The sequence below is a fragment of the Canis lupus genome, chromosome X, assembly GCF_011100685.1.
Source record: "Canis lupus familiaris isolate Mischka breed German Shepherd chromosome X, alternate assembly UU_Cfam_GSD_1.0, whole genome shotgun sequence".
Lineage (NCBI taxonomy): Eukaryota > Metazoa > Chordata > Mammalia > Carnivora > Canidae > Canis > Canis lupus.
In genome coordinates this window covers 106376666-106403121 of record NC_049260.1, presented here as the reverse complement: position 1 = coordinate 106403121, position 26456 = coordinate 106376666, and the positions used below count along the sequence as shown (strand labels likewise).

Genomic DNA, 26456 nt, shown 5'->3' with positions numbered 1-26456 from the left:
TTGCTCATGTTTTTAGTGATATATCTAAGAATCCACTGCCAAATCCAAGGTCATAAAGATTTACCCCTGTTTTTCCCCTAAGAATTTAATGATTTTAGCTCTTAATATTTAGGTTGTTGATCTATTTTTGAGTTAATTTTTCTATATGGTGTGAGGTAGGAGTTCAACTTCATTATCAGTCATGTGGATATTTACTTACCCTAGCACCATTTGTTGAAAACATTACATTTTTCACAGCTCCAAATAACATTACAGTAAACATCCTTTCCAACCTGTCCCATATTTTTCCCTAAGAAAAATTTCTAGAATTGCTATATCAAAAGATGTGCACATTATGAAGGTTTCTGATACAAACTTCCTCTGAAAGGACATTAAGAACCCACCACAGTGAATTCAAACACCACTTTCACCAAACTCTCAATAGCCATGTATACTACAAACAAATTTTAAATCTCTGCTCATCCATATGGCATGGGAATGTATTCCAGTTAAAGTTTAAGAGAGTTTTAGCTGAACTTGCCTTGATAGCCCCAACACACTAGCCTCAGCAACTGCCTTTCCAAAGGCTTCACACTTATGAAAAGATTACCTAAGAATAGGACTCAATGTAAAGTACTGCAGAGCTTAATATAAGTCTAGTTGAGGAAGCAAACTAACCCCACCCCCTCTTAAGAGTTGGGCTAAAAATGGAAAGTATAATTAGGTTCCTCCACAGGATAATGTAATTTCAAAATATTTCCTTCCTTAGCACAATGTCACAAACCAGCTGTTGGCGACTTTCAAGTGTGTTCTTTTTTGTTTATGTTCAGTAGAGAGTTACCTAGCATGAAAGCCAGGCCATGAAATCAACTAAACTGAAGTTAGAGGGTTTTTCTTACAGCCATATAATAATTAACAAGGAAAAAGAAAAACTATTTTGCTGGTCGTTAGCTTTTTAGTACTAGTTAAGTGCGAATGTGAATTGTGACCAAGTTTTTATAGTTGATGTAGCTTTTTTGCTCTGTCTCCTTTGCTTCTCTGAAGCAAACATACCAAATGTATCTTTATTTTGTTTTGTCTCAAGCTGTAGTTACTAGAAAGAAGATTTTATTGTGCATGCTTTGTCAGTGGGAACTTGTTATTAATATGGAAATCCTGAGAGGACCATTTATCCACACAAAACAAGAAACCAGGGGGAAATTAGCTTTCCACATTTCATCATAAAACATGCATAATTCATAGAAGAGAGGAAACTATTGATGAGGCTGAACAAAATGAATTTCTTGTTTCCAGAAAGAATAAAAATATTTGGCATAAAGCCCTCTAATTTCCTAAATATTTTCTTAAAGTCTTCTGAAGTCTAGTGTCACCATGATTTACACTGTTATAGTAGCAAAGATGAAGGCAGATGCTTTAACAGAATCAATAAAATTTTAAGAGGCAGAAAGAACCTTGTAAATACCTAGTTCAACTCTATTTTACAGATTGGAAATCTGAAGCCCAGATCGGTGAAGTGACCTGCTGCAAGTCACACAGAGAGAGTGACAGAGTTAGAGCCACAAGTCAGATCTCCTGACTTCTGCACTCATAATGTAGCCTGGTCACTCTTCTAAGAGGTTGATATAGTTAGGTTACAGTTTACTTTGCTATCAGTGATGCCACAGAGATTGCCAATTGCATGTATATATAAGTTATTGTTCTGATAATAACTGCATTAATTTAATGCATTTCTTCTGAGAGGCCATGGTCATTAAATTTCCCACTATTAAGAAAGTTGAGGAACGTCTGGGTGGCTCAGTGGTTTTGCACCTGCTTTCAGCCCAGGGCATGATCTTGGAGTTCTGGGATCAAGTCCCACGTCTGGCTCCCTGCATGGAGCCTGCTTCTCTCTCTGCCTGTGCCTCTGCCTCTCTCTGTGTGTCTCTCACGAATGAATAAATTTTAAAAATCTTAAAAAAAAGAAAGTTGAACAAGTTTCCAAGATTCCTATATGATAGATGACTCTCTCCACCCATACACTATAGACATTTATAAAAAGAAATCTCATTTACTCTTGGGTTAAGAACCACATTGTAAGAAATCTGTGAGATACCATGGAACTTAAGGGAAACCAACTACCTTTTTGCCAGAGTATTTATTGTTCTTTGGCCTTTTCTAAATGCACAATTTAAACTATCTGACAGTGAAGCCTACCTATATGATAGATTTTTCAAGCTCAACTTTTAAGATCTAAAATATTTAAAAACACTTGAGGCAAATTGTAATTAGTTTTCTCCATAGATATCCAAAGTACCATATATGCATTTTCATCATAGATATTTATATATAGTTGCTTCTAGGTGAATTTTAAAAATTCATTTAGGAGATGAGATTAAATATATCCTGTAGTGGGAGTAGTAATAACTCAAGGAGCAGGGACAAAGATTAATGCAGAATTAGAATCTTAACTCATCTGCTTTTAATAGCTCATTTGATTTGTCTCAGTTCTAAAGAGCCAATGAAACAGGCCACCTAGATACAAATTCTCACCCCATCCCCCCTTTTAACATAAGAGCTTTCTGATAGTGAGAGTTGTCCAACAGCAGAATGAACTGTCATGTGAGAAGAGTCAGTTCATTACTACAAGATTTCAAACTAAGGCTAAAAGATCATTTGTCTGGAACTCTTAAAAGGATTTCTGCATTGAGAGGTAGACTAAAAGGCTTCTAAAATCCTATCATCTCAATGTTGTCTTTCTTTCCTACTTTCATAGTTCAGAGGTTCTTTCATATGTGTGTATCTGTAGTCATCTTACACTGCCTGGTATCAGTATTATTTTTGTACTTATGTTATCCTGCTTGAAGACAGAGATGGTATTTCACTTATCTTCATATATACTACAATTTTAAGTATAGTTTCCTGTACAGAGAAAGTATTCATTAGATACTTAATTGAATATGCTTGAAATAACAAGCTTGATTGGTTGATTTAGTCATTATAAATCTTCAGAGCCATATTCTTCCCCTGACCTGAGAATCTTAATTACTACTACAGTGAGTCTTCATGTTAGGATGAATCTGGAGTGCTGGTCTTTTATAACAGTATAAGTAAAACAGGAATATTTGACTGAACATAAATACATTTTTAAGGCTTAACAATGATGCCTTGAAAATATTTTAAAAACATACTTCCATTTTCATTTATCCTTTTATTGACAGTGTGAAAACTAATATGTCTGTATATAAACATACAGATACATTTATTAATAAGCATATATTTATGACATATAAATATTATAAACATTTATAACATATGTTATATATTCAATATGGTCACCTCTTATTCTCATATTTTTTAAAAAAATGGGTTATAAAATAGATAGTTTAAAAAATTAACTTAAGAAAAATGAACCAAGCAAAATAAAAATTCCTAAAGTATCCTACTGTGGGTTGAATTGTGTACCCTAAAAGATGTTGAAGTCCTAACCACCAGTATCTGCAAATGTGATCTTAAATGGAAATGAGGTCTTTGCAGACATAATCAAGCTAAGATGAAGTCATAATGGATTTGCTTGGGCCCTAAATCCAATGACTGGTGTCTTTATAATAACCACATGAAAACACAGGAACACAAGGAGAAGCCCATATGATGACAGAGCCAGAGACTGGAGTGATATGTCTGTAAGGGATTTCCAACAACCACCAGAAGCTAGGAGAGAGACATTAACAAATTCTCCCTCAGAGCCTCCAGAAAGAACCAACTCTGATGACACCTGATCTTAGGCTTTTAGTCTCCAGAACTGTGAGATAATCTATTTTGATTAGTCTATCCAGTTTGTGGTACTTTGTTATGGTAGCCCTAGAAAACTAATACATGTCTTTTACTATGAAAATTGAAATGATGATTCCTTGGCATATTTAGGATGACAAATATAGTCTTACCATAACTAAAAAATAATCAACCACTCTGACAAGTGTGAGGTGATATCTCATTATAGTTTTGATATGTATTTCCCTGCCCAGCAATTGTACTACTAGGTATTTACCCAGAGGATACAAAAATACTCTTTCAAAGGGCACATACACCCCGATGTTTACAGCAGCATTATCAGCAATAGCCAAAATATAGAAAGAGTCAAAATGTCCCTCAACTGATGAATAGATAAAGATGCGGTGTGTCTGGTGTGTATGCATACATACATACATATAATGAAATATTACTCAGCCATTTGCAAGGACATAGATGGAGCTAGAGTATATTATGCTAAGTGAAGCAAGTTAGTCAGAGAAAGGGACACCTGGGTGGCTCAGCAGTTGAGTGTCTGCCTCTGGCTCAGGGTGTGATCCCAGGGTCTGGGATTGAGTCCCGTGTCGGGCTCCTTGTGGGGAGCCTGCTTCTCCCTCTGCCTGTTTCTCTGCCTCGCTCTCACTCTCTTTCTCTCATGAATGAATACATAAAATCTTTAAAAAAAAGTCAGAGAAAGGTAAATACCATATGATGTCATTCATATGTGGAATTTAAGAAACAAAACAGATGAACATAAGGGAAAAGAGAGAGAGATATACCATAAAACAGACTCTTAACAATAGAGAACAAAGTGAGAGTTGGTGGAGAGGAGGTGGGTCAGAGATGGGCTAAATAGGTGATGGGCATTAAGGAGGGCACTTGTTGGGGCACCTGGGTAGCTCAGTGGTTGAGTGTCTGCCTTTGGCTCAGGTCATGATCCTGGAATCCTGGGATCAAGTCCTGCATTGGGCTCCCCAGAGGGAGTCTGCTTCTCCCTCTGCCTATGTCTGTCTCTTTCTGTGTCTCTCATGAAAAAATAAATAAAATCTTAAAAAAAAGAGAGCACTTGTTGTGATGAGCACTGGGTGTTAAATGTAAGTGATGCATCACCAAATTCTACTCCTGAAACTAACATTATACTGTATGTTAACTAGAATTTAAATAAAAATTTGAACCAATGGGGGACCTAGGTGGCTCAGTTGGTTAAGCAGCTGCCTTAAGCTCAGGTCATGATCTCAGGGTCCTGGGATCAAGCCCCACATTAGACTCTCTGCTCAGTGGGGAGCCTGCTTCTCCCTCTCCCTCTGCCCCTGCTTCTGCTTTCTCTCTTGCTCACTCTCAAACAAATAAATAAAATCTTTTTTAAAAAATTGAAACAAAAAAAATCAGCTACAAAAAATATCATGTAAAAGAACTACTAAAAGCCACTTAAGAAATGGAAAATCAAAAAAAAAAAAAAGAAATGGAAAATCATTTAAGAAACAGATCCTCCCAATACAAAAGCTCAAATGTCAGCAGACTGGAAAACCAACTACAAAGTCCTTGATTCTGAGCATACCATACTAAGCTGTGGCATCCTGGAGTATAACCAAAACAATAAACACTAACTGAGTAGAATGAAATGAATTGTCTGAGTTGAAATAAATGCATTCAGATTGTCAACGTTACCAAGATTTATTGAGTAAAAGCTCCTTATACAACTCAGTAGTAGTTCTGCACCCATTGTTCACTTTCTCCATCCTTGGTCTTTGTACCTGAATATTTCACAAAACTTTTTTTTTTCTTTGCTGAAGTGTCAGTAATACATGAGGACACTTTGTCAATGATGTACAATTTCAGCAAGGGACATTACTGCAATCACATCTCATCCCATGAGGGCCTGTGTATATGCTCACAATTGGTCCACTAAGGGTCTGGCAAGTATAGAAGCTTAGTTACAAAGGCAATATTGATAGTTCACTTGTCCTTAGTTAACTTGCAGAATACTGTCCTAGTTTCCAAAGACCATCATGATCCCAGTCATCTCATAAATATTCATTTATTCATAGGTGAACAGAATCTTCCCCCACATATCTAGCCATGCTAATCAATTCCACTGGGGCCACTGTCAAACCATTCTTTTTTAAAAAGATTTTATTTATTTGTTTGGGAGAGAGGGCGTGTGAGCGAAAGAGAGAGAGAGAGAGAGAGAGAGCGCACCAGCAGAGGGAGAGGCAGAGGGAGAGGGAGAGGGAGAAGGAGAAGCAGGCTCCCTGCCTCAGTGGGAGCAGGGAGCACAACGCAGGGCGCAGGGCTCGACCCCAGGACTCTGGGATCATGACCTGAGCTGAAGGCAGACGCTTAACCAACTGAGCCACCCAGGTGCCCTGTCAACGATACTTGGTGTGACAATCTTTTTCCCACGTGGGGCATACCTGTATCAGATTTTCCGTCATTCTGATTATTTCTAATGACAAGGAAAAACTTTTAATAAATATTTTACATAGCCATTCGTATTTAATTAACTGAGGAAATTTAAACTAATTCTGAACTTCATTGCATGAGGATACATTTCTATTTTTCAAAATGTTAATGTTATCCTCAATTAAAGCACGCACTTTAGATTTTAAAATTTTAACACATAATTTTTCTTATTCAGAAACCCTTCAGACTTTTGAATAGAAAATTGGGGTTTAAACAAACATTTGTAGCCCTTAGGGAACAACTGGAAGTATATGATTCTTGCAGAAAAACCCTAACATACTAAGCCTTATTTAATCAAATCAGTAGTCATGATGATGAATAAAAAGTAATTCATAGAAATGTAAAGGACCACAACTTATCAATAGTGACTTTTTTCCCCACACTTAATTAGAATACAAAACTGATCAGGGATAATCAGGTTCAGTAGAAATTGAGTGAAGCCCAATTACATATTATTTTCTTGCTATTCAATTAGCCTTTTCATCTTATTTCCCCTACCTATTCCTTCCCAACAAATTAAACATCCAAGGATTCACGTGCAAAATGGGCAATCCTTGTATCCTTGTATAGTATAACTAGCTCAGTTTTAAAAACTACTCTAAGATAGGTAATTTTTCCCTACCAAGAGGAAACTAGCAATTATGAAAATATCATTAAGGACTAGCATGGGGAGGGATCCCTGGGTGGTGCAGTGGTTTGGCGCCTGTCTTTGGCCCAGGGCGTGGTCCTGGAGACCTGGGATTGAGTCCCATGTTGGGCTCCCGGTGCATGGAGCCTGCTTCTCCCTCTGCCTGTGTCTTTGCCTCTCTCTCTCTGTGTGACTATCACAAATAAATTAAAAAATAAATAAAAAAAGAACTAGCATGGGGGAAAAAAAAGAACTAGCATGGGGGAAAAAAAGAACTAGCATGGGCATTCAGCAACATAATTCTAAACATTATTTCACTTATTTATTAAATGGAACAATTATATTTCATCAGAATGTATAATTTTATCTACTTATTCATGTAAATAAATAGAGTTCTCAATTATGTCTTTAAAAATCAAGGTGCAGCATGTGTCTACACACTAGCAGCTTGAAGATATACGGTTTATCTTCAATATAGTTCTTATTTGGAAAACATCTTTGAAAGTATCACTATATTGCTTTTAAGGGCATACAGAGGAATTAGATATGCAAATTCTATAGATAAACAGAATTTTAGAAACTTGAGAAAATAAGGTAATAAATAGTTGCTCTAACTTGTGTGTGTGTGTGTGTGTGAGAGAGAGAGAGACAGAGAGAGAGAGAGAGACAGAGAGAGAGAGAGAGAGAGAGAGTAACAAATGTGTTTCTCCACTGGTGAGAAAGTCTTGGGATGGGTGAATCACTTAGTTGAAAGTTCATCTACTAAAACAAATGGAGAACGGAATCAGAAGATGATATGGAAGATTGTGACAGTGTTGATTCTAACTGATAAATTACAAGAAGATACTGTATTGCTAATGTTTCTATCAAGAATATCTGAAGATTGGAGAAGAAAGTGCCAGTTGTCCATAACAGAATTCAAAAGATCTCTGTGCACTCTGCTTTGTCTACAAATAAACACAAAATATATGAAGCAAAGAACTGGCACTAGTTACAAGAGCAATTTCACAAGAGCAGTAAAACAAAGCCAACAGTAAAATTAAATAAAACCCCATTCACTGTATTTCCCATCTTGATTATTAAAACATGCTTTCTTGGCACGCTTTTCAATAATATGATCAGCCTAACAAAGCATACAAAAATCCAAGGAAGAAAGGATGGGCAGAAGATGACTTTTTTCCAAGCTTGTATTTTTATATATTTCTCTAATACATCTTTTAAAATATTTTATTTATTTGAGAGAGACAGAGACAGAAACAGGGTAGAGGAGCAGAAAGAGAGGGAAAGGGAAGGGGATATCAAACAGACTCCATGCTGAGTGCAGAGCACCTCCCACTCTGGACAAGGGGCTTGATCTCATGACCTGAGATCATGACCTGAGCCAAAACCCAGAGTTGGACACTTAACTAAGTGAGCTGCTCAGGCACCTCTTCTCTAATACCTCTTAATCAAATGCCAAGACGCCACTTCTAAAAATGTATCCAGGGATCCCTGGGTGGCTCAGTGGTTTAGTGCCTGCCTTTGGGGCAGGGTGTGATCCTTGAGCCCTGGGATCGAGTCCCACATCAGGCTCCCTGCATGGAGCCTGCTTCTCCCTCTGCTTGAGTCTCTGCCTCTCTCTCTCTCATGAATAAATAAATAAAATCTTTTTAAAAAAATAAAAGTGAAGTAAGCCAGTCAGAGAAGGACAAACATTATATGTTCTCATTCATTTGGGGAATATAAATAATAGTGAAAGGGAATATAAGGGAAGGGGGAAGAAATGTGTGGGAAATATCAGAAAGGGAGACAGAACGTAAAGACTGCTAACTCTGGGAAACGAACTAGGGGTGGTGGAAGGGGAGGAGGGCGGGGGGTGGGAGTGAATGGGTGACGGGCACTGGGGGTTATTCTGTATGTTAGTAAATTGAACACCAATAAAAAATAAATTAAAAAAAAAACCAAAAAAAAATAAAATAAAATAAAAATAAATAAATAAATAAATAAAAAAATAAAAAAAATAAAAAATAAAAATGTATCCAGCATATATTAATGTCACACATAAATGTTAGGGAGAAGAACTTAAGTTAATAGCATTCATTTGGGATTTTTTTATAACTTCTAAAAATATTTAATAATACTTCTGAATATATACAATAGTAAGAATAGATTTAAAAACCAAGTGAAAAATGGCTAGTGAATGTTTAAAACCTCATGTTAATACTCACCACATTCATATCAGACTGTTGGGTAGTATCAGAAGAAACCACGTTGGTTGTGCCATAGAAACTCCTCTTTGGCTGATCTTCAAATATTTCACCTATGACAAAAAAAGTAGGTCAAAATAGATATGTTTTATCTAACATGCGTTTGCTTTTAATTGCAAAAGTAAAACTTGCTCATTGCAAATAATTTATAAGATACATAAAAACATAAAGGAAAAAGTTTTATATTCCCACTATCCAGAGATAATCACATTTCAGTAATTCCTAAATGTGTGTATACATGACTGTTTTTATTTATTTATTTTTTTACATGATTGTTTTTAAACAAAATTGGATTTGTATCATATATAATACTGATATGCAATCTACTTTTTGTTTTTAATGATTATAATTTCTTCATATTATTAACTAAATTCTTCAACATGATTTTATAGAGCTATGTAGTAAGGCCACACAATAATTTAATCTCATTCCTTATTTTAAATGTTTAGGTTGTTGCTATCTTTATTTTGCCAAGCATATACAATTAACTAAATAGACCAATTCTTTTATAGCATACAATGAACAAAATAAACATATTTTTAAAGATTAAGGAGACATATCTAACCTCAAAAACTGCATTGCTATAATCGTTACCTCAAAGTAAATGCTAAAATCTGTACACTGTTACACCATCTGGATGAGAGAAAACTGATGTTCAAGCCCATAACTAATAAGGTGGAACATTAAGACCACCTACTCATTAAAAAATATCCCTAGGAATAGGGGTGCCTGGCTGGCTCAATTGGTAGAGCACGTGACTCTTGGTCATAAGCACAAACCCAATGTTGGGCATAGAATTTACTTAAAAATAAAATAAAATAGGGGCACCTGGGTGGCTCAGTTGGTTAAGCCTCCGTCCTCAGCTCAGGGTCCTGGGATAGGGCCCGGTGTCAGGCTTCCCGCTCAGCGGGGAGCCTGCTTCTCCCTCTTCCTCTGCCACGCTTTCTCTCTCAAATAAATAAATAAAATCTTTAAGAAAATTTTTAAGTAAAATTTTAAAAGTTTAAAAAATATCCTGGGGCGCCTGGGTGGCTCAGCCTATTAAGCATTGGCCTCTTGGTTTCAGCTTAGGTCACGACCTCAGGGTTGTTGTATCAAGCCCCTTGAGGGGCTCTGTGCTTGGCACAGAGTATGCTAGAGATTGCCTTCCTCTTCCTCTCCTCCCCTGCTCCGCGATCTCTCTCTCTCTCTCAAATAAATTTTAAAAATCTTTAAATATGCATATATCTTTAAATATATATTTAAAGATTTTAAAAATCTATATATTTTTATATATATATATATATATCTCATTAGAAATTCTACAGACCTTCCTTAGGAGTATAATCATGGCTCATAAAGCTCCAAAGAGGTCTGGGTATCTTGTCTCATGCCAGATTAAAATTACATCATTATAGAAAAACTATTCACCTTTCTTTTTGGGTTTAAATTAAAAGCCAGACAAATCAAGACAAATTCATCATATAAAAAAATTGAAATCTTCTTTGCTGAAACCATCATTACTGGTAAAATGCTCTTTATAGCTGTCTGATTTTCTGCAGATTTCTTAGAATTTCCACTTGAGGCCCTATTTGCCCTTGCCTATTTCTAGTGGAAGTAAATGCAGCTTATCATTATACAATGTACCTTCTTGTGCTTGGAGATTCTAACTGCTATCTCACACTCTCTCCCATTTTATAGTCCTCGTTCTTTTTTCTCCCCCGCCCAGGACCTCTTCGGATTTTTTATACCTCTTCCCCCCACATTTCATTCGTATTAATAGGCTCCAAATAAGATATCATTTATTATTTCCCAGTGGATATTCATATTTCCAAATAGATAAATGAAATTAAATTTCTGTTTAATCTCTTACTGTATTTAAAACTCCAGATGAATTCTGACCAAACTTATACAGGCTATGCTTGGAAAAGTCTGACTTAAAATATAGACTATGCTTGGAAAAGTCTGACTTAAAATATAGACTATAGACTATGTAGTAGATACAGAATTTGCTTTGGCATTCTTAGGGATAATTCAAAGAAAAGAGGCGGTCAGCCTCCAGAGCACCTGAAAACCAGGTACAAGATGGTCGTGTGAGACATGCCACATCCACCAAAATACTGAGTAGAAACAGTGTATTATGTCAAAATTTTAATATAAAAACAATTTTTAAAATAATAAATTCTAAGAAAATTCCAGGAATTTTCAATGTCATAAAACATTTTATGCATAAATGTCTTAGAGAATTATTTTATTTGTTTTTTTAAAGATTTATTTATTTATTTTAGAGAGAGAGGGAGTGAGAGAGCATGAGCAAGTAGGGAGAGAGGCAGAGGGAAAGGGAAAAAGAAAAGCAGACTCTGTGCTGAGCATGGAGTCCAATGACGTCTTCAATCTTAAGACCTTGAGACCATGACCTGAGCGGAAATCAAGAAGTGGATACTGAACTGACTGAACTACCCAGACACCCCAAAAGGAGAATTATTTTAATTTAGTAAAACACTGTCTTCAATTTAAGCATATTTTATTTCACTGATTTTAAAGATTTTATTTTTAAGTAATCTCTACACCAACATGGGGCTTAAACTCACAACCCCAAGATCAACAGTCACATACTCCGTCAACTGAGTCAGCCAGGTGTCACTAAGCATATTTTATTTTATTTTTTTTTGAAGTTTTTTTTTTAATTAATTAATTTATTTATTTATGATAGTCACAGAGAGAGAGAGAGAGAGAGAGAGGCGCAGAGACACAGGCAGAGGGAGAAGCAGGCTCCATGCACCAGGAGCCCGATGTGGGATTCGATCCCGAGTCTCCAGGATCGCGCCCTGGGCCAAAGGCAGGCGCCAAACCGCTGCGCCACCCAGGGATCCCCGCATATTTTATTTTAAATACTCAAGTGACCCCAACTTTCTAACAGCTCTTACACTATTAGTTTATTTATTTATTTATTTATTTATTTATTTATTTATTCATGAGAGACACAGATAGAGAGGCAGAGACATTGGCAGAGGGAGAAGCAGGCTCCCTGGAGGGGAGCCTGATGCCAGACTAAATCCCAGGACCCCAGGATCAGGACCTGAGCCAAAGGCAGATGCTCAACCACTGAGCCATCCAGGTGCCCCAAACTATTAGCATATGTAAATGTTTTGTCAACAGGAGTTCTTAACTTCACAGCACAGAGAAAAGTCCCTTAAGCTAGGTCATTGATCTATCATCATAAAACAATGCTTTGTTTGAAAGAGTGTTTTCCTGAATTGATCTAGTCTTAGTCTTAGAATATAGTAAGTACAAGCTGAGTTAGATGTGTTGTTAGGACAATTGCCATTAATTAATCCAAAATACCCCAAAGAAACAGATGCAGTGAAATGTTGAAACACCTGCACCCCAATGTTTATAGCAGCAATGTCCATAATAGCCAAACTGTGGAAGGAGTCTCGGTGTCCATCGAAAGATGAATGGATAGAGAAGATGTGGTCTATGTATACAATGGAATATTACTCAGCCATTAGAAACGACAAATACCCACCATTTGCTTCAACGTGGATGGAACTGGAGGGTATTATGCTGAATGAAGTAAGTCAATCAGAGAAGGACAAACATTATATGGTCTCATTCATTTGGGGAATATAAAAAATAGTGAAAGGGAATAAGGGGAAAGGAGAGAAAATGAGTGAAAATATCAGCGAGGGTGACAGAACATGAGAGACTCCTAACTCTGGGAAACGAACAAGGGGTAGTGGAAAGGGAGGTGGGCAGGGGTTGGCGTGACTGGGTGATGAGCACTGAGGTGGGCACTTGATGGGATGAGCACCAGGTGATATGCTATATGTTGGCAAATTGAACTCCAATAAAAAAATCCAAAATACAAGCAAGATTAAAGTACATTTCGATTTTAATTTCTTTCCCTATAGTTCCTTCTTCCCCTTCTCCTATTCTTCTCCTTTTCCTTCCTCTTTTTTCTTCTCCTTCTTCTTTCCTATCTTAATGGGTTTTTCACAAATACACATCTTAAAAGTTTAACCTTCTTTCCTATCCATTTTCCCTCCTTAGTTTTTTAAAGATATATTTATTTACTTAAAAGAGAGAAAGAATGCACAAGCGGGGAGGAGGAGCAGAGGAAGAGGGAGAAGCAGAAGCCCCACCAAGCAGGGAGCCCAATGCAGGGCTCCATCCCAGGACCCTGGGATCATGACCTGAACCAAAGGCTGACACGTAACTAACTGAGCCACCCAAGTTACTCCTTCCCTATTATAAACTTTGTACTAAGCTTTTTTCTTTTTTTTAAAGATTTTATTTATTTATTTATTTGAGAGAGAGAACAAGAGAGAGCACAAGCAGGGTGAGGGGCAGAGAGAGAGAGAGAAGCAGACTCCCCATTGAGCAGGGAGTTCGATGTGGGGCTCAATCCCAGGACCCCAGGATCATGACCTGAGCCAAAGACAGATGCCCAACCGACTGAGCCACCCATGTGCCACTGTTGCCTTGCCTTGCCTTTTCTTTCCTTTTTTTCCCTTTCCTTTCCTTTCCTTTCCTTTCCTTTCGGAAGGGAGGGAGGGAAGGGACGGGAAGGAGGGGAAGGAGGGAGGCAGGGGCGGAAGGGAGGAATGCCGGGCAGTAAGTAGGGGAGGGATTGGGCTTTTGCTTTTGGGTATCTGGCGTTTCTTCCTTCCTCAACACTTCCTCCTTCCTTCCTTTCTTTCTTCCTTCTTCTTATTTCTTTTCCTTCTTTTCTTTCTTTCTTCTTCTTCTTTCTTTCTTTCTTTCTTTCTTTCTTTCTTTCTTTCTTTCTTTCTTTCTTTCTATTTAAATTCAATTTGCCAACATATAATACCCAGTGCACATCTCATCATGTGCTCTCCTTAATGCCTGTCACCCAGTTAGCCTACCCCCTCACCTCCCCTTCTGCACTTTTGTACTAAGTTTAACTAACTCAGTAGTGGTATTAACGAAAAAGTAAGAACAACCTAGCTTAGTGAGGCAGGTTTGAGAAATGAGATCCAGGGCTATGGGAGTTAAAAAAAAAAGTTCTGTTTTTTTTCAACACCTTTTTATTACTGGGTAGGTGGGTCATTTTCCATATATTCGACCAAATTAACCCCCATAAATAAGTGAAACATCAGAGAACACACACCTTAGCATATATTTTTGCTAAGTGGATCTGATTTGTGTCAACTTATTCATATGATGCCAATAAGTAGGTGTGGCAGCAGGCCAGGCAGGGGTCAAGATTCAGTGGAATACTAGGACTGATTCATTCTGTTTGTTCATTCACTCATTTATCTTGTTTCAGAAAGTATTTAAGGCAGCTAGCTTCGTGAATTTTATAATGAAAATCATAATAGATGACTAAACTTAAATTTCTCAATTCACATTTATATGGCACTTTATAGCTTTTAAAGTTGTCTTTACACAGTTTTGTTTAAATAAAATGAAAGGCATCTAGTAACTTATCAAACATTTTATTTTTTTATCAAACATTTTTTTAAATTTTTATTTATTTATGATAGTCAGAGAGAGAGAGAGAGAGAGAGAGAGAGGCAGAGACACAGGCAGAGGGAGAAGCAGGCTCCATGCACTGGGAGCCCGACGTGGGATTCGATCCCGGGTCTCCAGGATCGCGCCCTGGGCCAAAGGCAGGCGCTAAACCGCTGCGCCACCCAGGGATCCCTTTATCAAACATTTTAAATAAATCCTTTAAAATTAATTTCTTATAACACTTTGATTTTATATGATATTTTATAAAAATAATTCGAAGTTATATTTGTTTTTGCTGGTAGATAAAAGTACCTTTTCTTTTTAAAGGTCCACAGATACTTGGTCTAATAGTGTTGTTGGGGCTTTGACTTCTTCTAAAATAAAATCATCACAATCATTACAAGAAAAAATTTGAACAAAATCAGCTATGACTATTTTATTATAATAGATCTAAGGACATACACTAGAAAAAGACTGTGTAGTATTACATCGTTTTATTGCTTTTCTCTAAATCTAGGTTAAAAACAGGAATGCTCAGGATAGCAAACTGTCTTGTAATTTATAAGGATTCAGGATTTTCTGAAATTGTGAGGGAAAAAAACTAGAAAGATCTACAGTTCTGGTTGTGACATGCCTTGATTCAAGGTGAAAATCATAGGTAAATGATCAGGTACAGTTGTTTATATTCAAGAATTAGCTCTTATCCTTATTACCAAGCTTGGAGAGGAAGACTGTGTTCAAACAGGGCTAATGAATTACTGATTCTTCGAATGTTCATATGTTCTTACATGTTCTTAGTCACTTGATTCTTTTTAACATACAAAATAATAAAACAATGACATTTTAATTTAGCTAAAAACATGACTTCTTTGGTTGTCACAGAACATGGAGCTATAATTTCTTTTAAGTTCCTAAAATTCTTATTTTATTTTATTTTTTTTAATTCTAATTTTATAAGCAATTTGGTATTTTCATATAACATGAACTTACACTGTAAATCGTTGTGTAGGATTAGGAATAGGACTTGGAGGCAAAGTGGTGCAACCCACACAAGTTTGTAACGATGGAGGCAAACATTGCTAAAATCAAATTAGAACAGAGGTTTTAAAACCACCACTCTTCTCAGAAAACAGATCAGTGGTTTCCTAGGATGGGCGGGGGGTGGGGAGGAGGATATCACGTGCAAAAGATCACGAGGACATTGTTTAGAGTGTGGGAACTATTCTATATGTTGATTATGGTTATGGTTACAGGATTGTACACATACCAAAATTAATCAAATTATATACTTAAAAGCTGGTGACTTGTTACATGTTAATAATAGTTCAAGAAATTAAAAGGAAGGGAAAATGTCCTTTAGAATCAGATGTACTATGACAAAATATATCCCCCCAAAATGTGTGTGGTGAAGCATTAATATTTTCTAAATATTTCAAGGGACACAATTTCTTAGGCTCTCCGTTCTTACCTTCCCAATTCCCCTGGTAGGAGAAGTTGCTGGGGATACTGGAATTAAATCGATGCACTTTGAAGATGGTTTCTCTAAATCACCGTCACTCTGTGTCAGCAGAAAGCAGTGTACAATTGTAGCACCAATTGCTTACCTATCACATACTTAGGGAGAGAACTGCTGCATGGGGAAGGGAATCTTTATTGAGTCATGGTTGTACCATGATGAGAAGCTCACATCGTCCTGAAGCAAGCAGGGGACCCAAGATTCACTTCATTTTCTCTTTTTGGCAAAGAGAGCTCCATGGCAAGTCTAAGAGCTTGCCTAGTGTCCCCAAAAAGTCTAGAATGTGAGTACTTGATATTGTGTGATACTTACCATATATATACAAATCCTAATTTAAAGTTTTTCTCTTTGCGGGATCCCTGGGTGGCACAGCGGTTTGGCGCCTGCCTTTGGCCCAGGGCACGATCCTGGAGACCCGGGATCGAATCCCACATCAGGCTCCCGGTGCATGGAGCCTGCTTCTCCCTCTGCCTATGTCTCTGCTTCTCTCTCTCTCTCTCTCTGTGACTATCATAAATAAATAAAAAATTAAAAAAAATAAAGTTTTTCTCTTTGCATTGGACCTGTGCTCTGTTATTGAAAACTACAATATTAAGTCAAGGAAACAATCAAAAAGGATTTGGTTAGAACTAAGATACAAATGTAACAGCAGGGATCCCTGGGTGGCGCAGCGGTTTGGCGCCTGCCTTTGGCCCAGGGCGTGATCCTGGAGACCCGGATCAAGTCCCACATTGGGCTCCCGGTGCATGGAGCCTGCTTCTCCCTCTGCCTGTGTCTCTGCCTCTCTCTCTCTCTCTCTGTGACTATCATAAATAAATAAAAATTGAAAAAAATATATTAAAAAAAAAACAAATGTAACAGCAAAAATTACTGCAGCTATATAAAAACTGTTGATAGATTTTATGTGGATAAAATCAGTACTGCATAATTCAGGACTTTAAAATATGCTCTTTATTTTCCGAGACACAGTAAAATTATGTTGCATATTCTCTTCGTTTTCCTAACACAATAATAGGTTCACTCACTCGTGCCAATACCTGAATAGTTAAAATTGGGTCAGTTAAGAGAATCAAACAGTATATATAAATTGTATTAGCACCAAACATGAAAAGGGATAGGCTCCAGAGGTTATCTACTCATTCTTCGGGACCTACTCCTAAATCAGGGATAGATGTCCATCTAATACACTCAGGGCTCAAAGGAAAATAAGATGGTACTGTTTTTGCTGATGACCCATTTCCTAATCTAATAACTCCCCAAACTGAAAGATGAACCTCTTCTATGCAAATTTCAGCTCAATTCTATCATTATCTGAGATGTCCATGGAAAAAAAACCTAAACATCATTCAACTTCCACAACTAAGTAATCATAATGTGTACAGAAACATTAAAGATGCTAGCAGGGGATGTAACTAAATTCCAAATATGTTCAAATTAAAAATGGTATGTTAAAATTTTAGTGGGAGTACATGCATTACAGGCATAAAAATGTAGTATTTATCCAGGAAAACCATTGTCTGTGGTTTAAAACCCTAATATCTAGTTAATAAATTCTGTAGGAAAGAGTGAAATCATTTATTGTTTTGTCATCTAAGCAATGTGACCAGCAGAGCTGAACTTTTCTTAGATTCACCAGGACAGAGACAAAGCTGATCCACAACAATGACAGTTTTGTATTAGACAACTATTTACTTTGAACCTCACTTTCAAATGATGTCAGTTATTTTTATGAATAAGTCATCAACTGTTTCTTAGGAGAAATCAAAAATTACTTACGAGGCATATAAATTTAAGTTTCAAATGAGAGCTTACATTTATAGAAATTACAACAAAACTAGGTAAGGCCAACACTGAAAAATCAGTAAAAATTTCAAATTTTCTATAAAATTGAAGTGTTAATATCATACCAGGTTCAAACTTGCTTCCCAAGACCGATTTATCTGTATTGCAGTTTGTACCTTCCTGCAAAAGAAGAGACATCAGTACTGGAAGAAAAGATATGACTGAATATAGAGATGCTCAGAATGGTAATTCAAAGTACACTACTCACCATTCATGCATTGCTTCTCTATTTATTAAATCCATACCTTCTTCCTGAAAGGCAGAATGTAAGAATAAATGAATATCAGATCCTATGGCTTTACAAAATTATTTCATTTGGTTGTACTTTTATTATTATTTACTGGGCTACAGAAGAGCTGGAGTATAAACAAATCTTTAAACAATTGTGTAGTTCTCTACTTTTCATTGTTGCAACTTCTACACCAAAGGTCTATTACTAATGCAGTACAGTACATCAAATATGCAGAAACTTTTCAGATGAAGAACTTCATAGCTTTCTTCATTTAAAAGAGTAAACATCATTCATTATTATACTATTTTTCCTACCATTAATACTGTGATATTAATAAATATCACTCACAGTCCAAAGCAAACTAAATGTCTATCAGTATCGGTTTGTTTAAGTAAATGATGGTGCGAACATGATTTAAATCTAGTCATTGACAAAGAAAAACATGTATTACATATTAAGTAGAAAAAAGCTCAGATGCTATTTATGTAAAATTACAAACAAGAGGTGTTCAAAAGGATGTTCACCAAAAAGTTCACAGTACTTATCAATGAGTAGTGAGATTTAGAGTAATTTGTTTTTTTTTTAAGATTTTATTTATTTATTCATGAGAGACACAGAGATAAAGGCAGAGACACAGGCAGAGGGAAAAGGAGGCTCCCTATGGGAGCCTGATGCAGGACTCAATCCCAGGACCCTGGGATCATGACCTGAGCTGAAGGCAGATGCTCAAACACTGAGTTACCCAGGTGCCCCTCTTTCTTTCTTTGTACTTTACCACATTGTTTGAGCTTTTTAAAAAATAAATGCAAATATTACTTCTCATATAAATAGTTATTTAAAAAATAACCCACATATACAAAGATATCTGATGTTCATGGATTGGAAAACTTAGTATTTTTGAGATGGCAATAGTACCCAAAGTGATCTTCAGATGCAATGCAACCCTCATCAAAATCCCAGTGGCATTTTTTGCAGAAGTAGAAAAACATCCTAAAATTCACATGAAAAAAAAAAAAAAAACAAAATTCACATGGAATCTCAAGGGACCCTGAATAACCAAAATAATCTTGAAAAAGAAGAATAAACTTGGAGGACTCACACTTCCTGATTTCAAAACTTACTATAAAGCTACTCATCAAAACAGTGTGGTACTGGCATAAGGAGAGACATATAGACCAATGGGATAGAATAGAGAGCCCAGAAATGAACACCCACACATAGGGTCAATTGATTTTCGATAAGGGTGCCAAACCATTCAATGGGTAAAAGATGGTCTTTTCAGCAAATGGTGCTGGGAAAACTGAACATCCACATATGAAAGAATGAAGTTGAATCCTTTCCTTACACCATCTATACTTGAAATGGATAAAAGACCTAAAGGTAAGACCTAAAACTATAAAGCTCTTATAAGAAAATATACGGCAAAAGCCTCATGAATTGGATTTAGTAATGATTTTTCAGGTATAATACCAAAAGCGCAGTTAACATAAGAAAAAAATAGATAAATTGGACTTCATAAAAATTTAAAACTTTTGTGCATCAAAAGACACTATCAAGAAAGTGTAAAGACAATCATGAAATTGGAGAAGATAGGGGTACCTGGGTGCCTCAGTCTGTTAAAACCGTTTGACTCTTGATTTTGGCTCACATCATGATCTCAGGGTTGTGGGATCAAGCCCCACATCTGGCTCCATGCTCAGCGTGGAGTCTGTTTGAAAACTCTCTCTCCCTTTCCCTCTGCCCCTCCCCACTGTGCTGGTGCTCTTTCCCTCTCTAAACTAAATAAATTAACTTAAAAATATTAAGATAAACAAATGGTCAATGAGTTCATGAAAGGATGTTCAACATTCGTCATTAGGGAAATACAATTCAAAACTACAATGAGCTAATACTTCACACTCGTTAGGAAAGCTATTATTTAAAAATGTGGAAAATAACAAGTGTTGATGAGAATGTGGAGAAATTATAACTCTTATATGTTGCTAGTGGGAATGTAAAATGGTGCAGACTCTGTGGAAGACAGTTTGATGGTTTCTTAAAAAGTTCAATATTGAATTTCCATATGATCCACCAATCCTGTTCCATGTATATACCCGAAAGTATTAACAATGGACTCAAACAGGTACTTGTACACCAGTGTTCATAGTAGCACTATTCACAACAGCCAAAAGGTGGAAACAACCCAAGTGTTTGTTACTAGATGAATGGATTAAAAAATGGAGTTATCTTTTGGCCATAAAAAGGAATGAAGTTCTGATACATGCTACAGCATGGATTAATACTGCAAACATAATATTAATTGAAATAAACACAAAAGAACAAATATATTTTTAATCTTTTAAATTTTTTCTTAAGATTTTATTAATTTATTCATGAGAGACACACAGAGAGAGGCAGAGACACATGCAGAGGGAGAAGCAAGCTACTCATAGGGAGCCCAATGCAGGACTTGATCCTTGGACCCGGGATCACGACCTGAGCCGAAGGCAGACACCCAACCACTGAGCCACCCAGGAGTCCCAGAGCTACCCAGGCATCCCTCCCACAGTCAAAATTCATCCTGGCATTCTTAAAAACATATTTCACACATAATAAAGTACCTAGGATAGTGCTGGGCAAATATAGTGATAAATATTATGGAGAACATCAAATAAGCAGATGAGCTTTCCCTAAATGGCCTAGAATCATATTAGAGAGACAAATTTTATACACATTAATTTGGTGTTCTCCAAAGTAAGCATGATCCCAGGAAGTATACAAGGAAGTATACAAGATGATCCACCGAGAAGCAAAAAGAAAACCATAGAAATTCAATTTATATATTTTAAAATCTAAGATAGTAAGAAATGAAAGTTTGCTAATAGTATACAGATTGATACAGGTGCCCTCATTCAGCCCAGAGGGTCCAAAGATCTTGCAAGAAACCAGCGTGATTTTGGCTTTTAGTTAAATTATAACTAATTCCAAGTTAGATGGCCATATGGATATATTATTTAGTTTTAATTAAACAGAGTTCCACAAAATAGACAAGTATCTTAACAAGATTTCTATAAAGAAATGTTGGACAGAAGATTTGTAATACAAGTCTAAGCGAATGACAGGGAAATGACAAAGGTGAAGCTCCTAGCACAGCACACATCATCTGCCATCTGCTTGTGAAAACACAATGCTGAGCTAATCTCTATCAAGGAGCTGGTTAAAGTAATTTTAAATCATGAGGACTATTGGAAATATGAATTCATATTCACTCTCAATAATGACCTATAGTTAATAAAATATTTAAAACGTTCTAAAACCATAATTTTATCTTTATCTTATTCTTTAAAAAAAGATTTTATTTATTTATTCATGAGAGACACAGAGATAGGGGCAGAAACATAGGGAGAAGGAGAAGCAGACTCCCTGTAGGAGAGTCTGATTTGGGACTTGATCCCAGGGTCCTGGGACCACGACCTGAGCCAAAGGCAGACACTCAGCCACTGAGCCACGCAGGCGTCCCTATTTCATCCTTTTTATATTCGTATTTTGCATATATTCAATGATTCATATTATATACTAGTTTGGTAGTACATGCCCATCATGTATTAGAAGGATGCGCTAAAACATTTTGCATTGGTGCAGCGTATGATCCGAAGAGTTTAAATAGTATTGCCTACATAAACAATATATGTTATGGGTGGTCTGGAATAGAAGAGAAGCTTGTGTTGTGTGAATTAAAATGTGACCTAGGCCTTGAAGGTGGTTTCAAATCTGGCAAGCCAAGGGTGGAAGATATGCCAAGCAGAAGGAACCATGTGAACAGAAGCTTAGAGGCAGGAAAGCACGTGGCTGGTTTCAGGGTAGTGAGGCTAGCTTGACTGAAACAGTTTGTACTAGGAAGTCGTGAGAGAGAAAACTGGAGAGGGAAAATAGGGCCAGATTTCCAGGATCTTAAATAACTGAAGGGTTTGAGCTTTAAGAGTTTGGGCAGAATAGCATAGTTAGTTAGGACCGGGCTTTGGAGCCAAACAGAACTGGGTTGAATCTCAGCTCCGTAACTTATTACCTGTGCAACCCTAGGCAAGTGACTGAACCTGAGCCTCGGTCTCCTTGTCCATATGAGGATGATGATAAGACTTGAGGATAACAAAGCAGGTGTACAATTTCTTTTCCACAGTGCCTGGCAACCTATGTAAGTAAGTACTTACTACAACTGAGCTATTCTTATTCTTACTTTTAAAGATTTTATTTATTTGACAGAGAGAGCAAGAGAGTGAGCACAAGCAGGGGGAGTGGCAGTCAGAGTAAGAGGGGAGGAAGAGAAGTAGGCTCTCTGCTGAGCAAGGAGACTGATGCTGGGCATGATTTGAGCCGAAGGCATACGCTTTATTGACTGAGCCACCTAGGCACCCCTCTTATTCTTACTCTTATTCAATAGGTAATGGGAAGCCACTTTAACATTTTGCACAGGGGAGGAAAAGGTGAAAATGAAGTCTTCAAGAAGTTATCTTAGTGGTGGTTGTAGAAGTTGGATTAAACTGGCAAAAATAGGAAATCTCTTAGAATATTATTATAGTAATCTGGACCCAAGGGACAGAGGAAGTGGGAACAGAGAGGATGTTGTCAAGGAAGAATTAACAGGATTCAATGCTTAATTGGATACTGTAGAAAAATAAGGAAGAACTGAGGGTGAATCTAGAGCTTTGAGTTATTCTAAAGTCATTATGGAAAATGAGGGAAATTGGGAAAGGATGTTTAAGAAGCTAGTCTTTTAAAACAGTGGAATAACAGTAAATCTTTTCAACAAAATGTGAGGTTAGTATAGTTCTTCCATTTAATACTTATGTAGGTGTTTTCCTGTAGTGAGAGGCTCAAAGTATTTTGTAATTTAGTCAACCAACAAGAGTAATTTTTCCCAAAGTAAGTTAGGATTTTGCCTATTGTTCCTCCCATTGAAAGACCATTAGCCAACATCAGCTATTTTGAGGGTTGTTAGTAAAAGCAGGTTAACTCTTATTGCTTATATCTTGCCTATTTCCAAAACGGATATGAGATGCTTATAATGAAATAAGATGGTTAAGGATAAAAGGTCAAGAGCCACATAACTGTCAAGGGGCAAAGAGTACTCTATGCTAGAAATTCAGGTTAAGGAGAGTTGCTGCACTTAAGCACTAAACTTAGCTTTCAGGTCTTTAGGATCCAGGGTAAAAATGGAAATGGTAAGTTAGACACTTGTGCTCTCTGAAGGTGAGCATGCCTGAAAGATTTTAGTTGCCCAGCGCCAGCACACTGCTTAACAAATGCTTGCTGAAAGAATGAAACAGTTTGTAAACTAAGATCAAATTAAATGTCTTTTAAAATAAACCAGGCTATTCCCTTAAAGAACATCTTTTCATAAAATAAGACTAGTAGGTTTCAAGGAAGACTGAAAGACATATCACTGAAATCTAATGTCCTTGCTTTTCTAGACTAGAAATGATAGCAAAGTCCATAAGACAACCTATCAAACTGTGGTATCTAAATGGTCCCTATCAAAAACATGCCCTGCACTCCAGCTGGCATTATCTGTTTTATTTTTTTAAGATTTTATTTATTTAGGGATCCCTGGGTGGCGCAGCGGTTTGGCGCCTGCCTTTGGCCCAGGGCGCGATCCTGGAGACCCGGGATCGAATCCCACGTCGGGCTCCCGATGCATGGAGCCTGCTTCTCCCTCTGCCTGTGTCTCTGCCTCTCTCTCTCTCTCTCTGACTATCATAAATGAATAAAAAATAAAAAAAAAAGAAATTGGCAATTGGCAAAATGTTTAAAAAAAGATTTTATTTATTTATTTGAGAGAGCATGCAAGCATGAAAGAGAGTGTACAAGTAGGGGAGAGGGGTAGAGGGAGAAGTAGATGCCCCACTGAGCAGGGAGCCCGATGTAGGACTCAATCCCAGGAACCTGGGATCATAACCTGAGCTGAAGGCAAGTGCTTCACTGACTGAGCCACCCAGGCACCCTGGCATCATTTGTTTTAAATGGCTTCATTTCATAGAGTTCCTTTACATTTGTGTCTCAACCCAGTTTAATTTATCCAAGCCAGGTAAGATAAAACGACCGTAATATGTATTGGAAAGTTTACATTTGCAAAGATACAAAAGGAGGAGATGCTAGAAATACAGGGCTAGCATGTAAGTAGATAATTTAACTGATGCTACTTAAGGTACTGCAGAAAAAAGTTACGTTCTAGGTATCAATGATTTTATATCCTATTTAACAAGTCAGGGAATAGAAGTAAAGCTAAAGACCATATACTGTGAACAAACTGTTATGGTTGGAATTGTGCCCCCCACCTAAAAATCCAGTATGTTGAAGTCCTGATCCCTAGTGTGTCAGAATGTGACTTTATTTGGAGATAGGGTATTTGCAGAGGTAATCAAGTTAGGATAAGTTTATGAAGGTTGGCCCTAATCCAATATGTCCTTATAAAAAAGAAATTTGGAGACAGACATATGTGAGAAAACATCATGTGAAGGTAAAGATGGCTATTTATAAGCCAAGGACAGAGGCCTGGAACACACAGACACTTCTCTCATAGCCCTCAGAAGAAATCAATCTTGCCAACACCTTGATTTCAGACTTCCAGCCTCTAGAGCTGTGAGAAACTAAATTTCTGTTGTTTAAGCCCCCTGTTTGTGGTACTTTGTTATGGCAGCCCTAGCAAACTAATACACAAGCTATTTCGACAGGGTGGTTACTTATGTTTAGGGCTCTGGGATAAGGACCTAAAAGCTGAGTGCTTTCAAACCTCTTAAAACATAAACTCAAGGGGATCCCTGGGTGGCTCAGCGGTTTAGCGCCTGCCTTTGGCCCAGGGCACGATCCTGGAGTCCTGGAATTGAGTCCCACGTCGGGCTCCCGGTGTGGAGCCTGCTTCTCCCTCCTCCTGTGTCTCTGCCTCTCTCTCTCTCTATGTCTATCATAAATAAATAAATAAATCTTTAAAAAATAAAAAAATAAAGTCCTAAAGCCTATAATTTAAAAAAACATAAACTCAATTGTTACTAGGAAAGGAAAATACATAAAAGGAATAGTTCCTGAACACTTAGGAATTGCTATGTATTTAGAAAGTTAACTTCCATGGTCATCACCTTACAATATGTACATAAATCAAATCATCATGTTGTGCACCTTACACTTAAATGATGTTGTATGTCAATTACATATCAATAAAGCTAAGGGGGAACAGAACATTAACTTCCAGCTTCATTTTCTCAAGCTCCCTAATACCTAGAAAACACCTAGCAGCCCCAATTGAGAAGAAATTATTCATTAACTGCCTGCAAGGGAAGGGGCAACTTAAACCATACATTGACTTAAATGTTGACCCAGAACCTAATATTGCGTGGGCTGTGGGCTTATTTAAAAGTAAAGGAAAATGTAATCAAATCAGTTTATAGGAAATGCAGTGAACAAAAAAACATGAAATACCACATGGAAGCAGAATCAGAATATGGGTCAGTCTACAGGATAAATGGCCTGGTTTCTTCAATAAATAAGTGGCATGGAAGAAAAACAGGAGGGGAAGGCTGTTTTAAATAAAAGACCTGAGAGGCGCCTGGGTGGCTCAGTTGGATAAGCAGCTGTCTTCGGCTCAGGTCATGATCTTAGGGTCCTGGGATTGAGCCCCATGTAGGGCTCCCTGCTCAGTGGAGCATCTGCTTCTCCCTCTGCCCCTCCCCTGCTGCTTGTACGTGAGCTCTCTCTCTCACTCTCTCAAATAAATAAATAAAATCTTAAAAAACAAGAGATCTGAGAGATCATGGTTGGAACATGTTTGAATCACTAAAAAAACATTTTGAGAACAGTAAGAATTTTAACATGGACTGGTTATTAGATGACATTAAAGAATAACTTAATTTTGCTAGATGTAATAATGGCATTGTGATAATGTAAGAAATCTCTCAGAGATTCATACTGAATGTTTATGGGTAAAAAGAGATCAGAAATTTACTTTCAGGCATCCTCCTGCCCAAAAGGTTAATAAGCTCAATAGCCAAAAGTAAAAAATCATGGTTAAAGAATGCATATAAAGAGGGACACCTGGGTGGCTCAGTCGTTAAGCATCCGACTCTTGATTTTGGCTCAGGTCGTGAACTCAGGGTCATGAGCTAGAACTTTGCATTGAGCTCTACGCTGGGCATGGAGCCTGCTGGAGACTTTTTCACTCCCTCTTCCTCTGCACCCTCCCTGCTCACTCTTTGTCTCTATCAAAAAAAAGATGCATATAAAGAAATATGCAATTTAAGATATCTATCAGACCATTAAGCTGCTGAAAATAAGTCTTGATTTTTCCATTCAATCAGTGCC

At 37.2% G+C, this 26456-nt stretch overlaps 1 protein-coding gene across 11 annotated transcripts in view; it reads right to left on the bottom strand.

Annotated features, from left to right (window-relative positions):
* The window catches only part of LOC611751 (protein FAM122A-like), a 77995-nt gene that overhangs the window by 24223 nt on the left and 27316 nt on the right, over positions 1-26456 (bottom strand). For 9 of the 11 annotated variants that reach the window (XM_038588356.1, XM_038588362.1, XM_038588361.1 and 6 more), the window contains 6 exons: positions 18105-18148; positions 17962-18016; positions 16007-16096; positions 15529-15617; positions 14851-14912; positions 9043-9134 (listed from right to left, as the gene is read on the bottom strand). In XM_038588356.1, the coding sequence (XP_038444284.1) occupies positions 9043-9134; positions 14851-14912; positions 15529-15617; positions 16007-16096; positions 17962-18016; positions 18105-18148 (432 nt within the window). Of the gene's footprint in view, positions 1-7111; positions 7783-9042; positions 9135-14850; positions 14913-15528; positions 15618-16006; positions 16097-17961; positions 18017-18104; positions 18149-26456 lie in introns of those variants that run through there. The other 2 variants (XM_038588357.1, XM_038588358.1) reach the window with 2 other exon arrangements.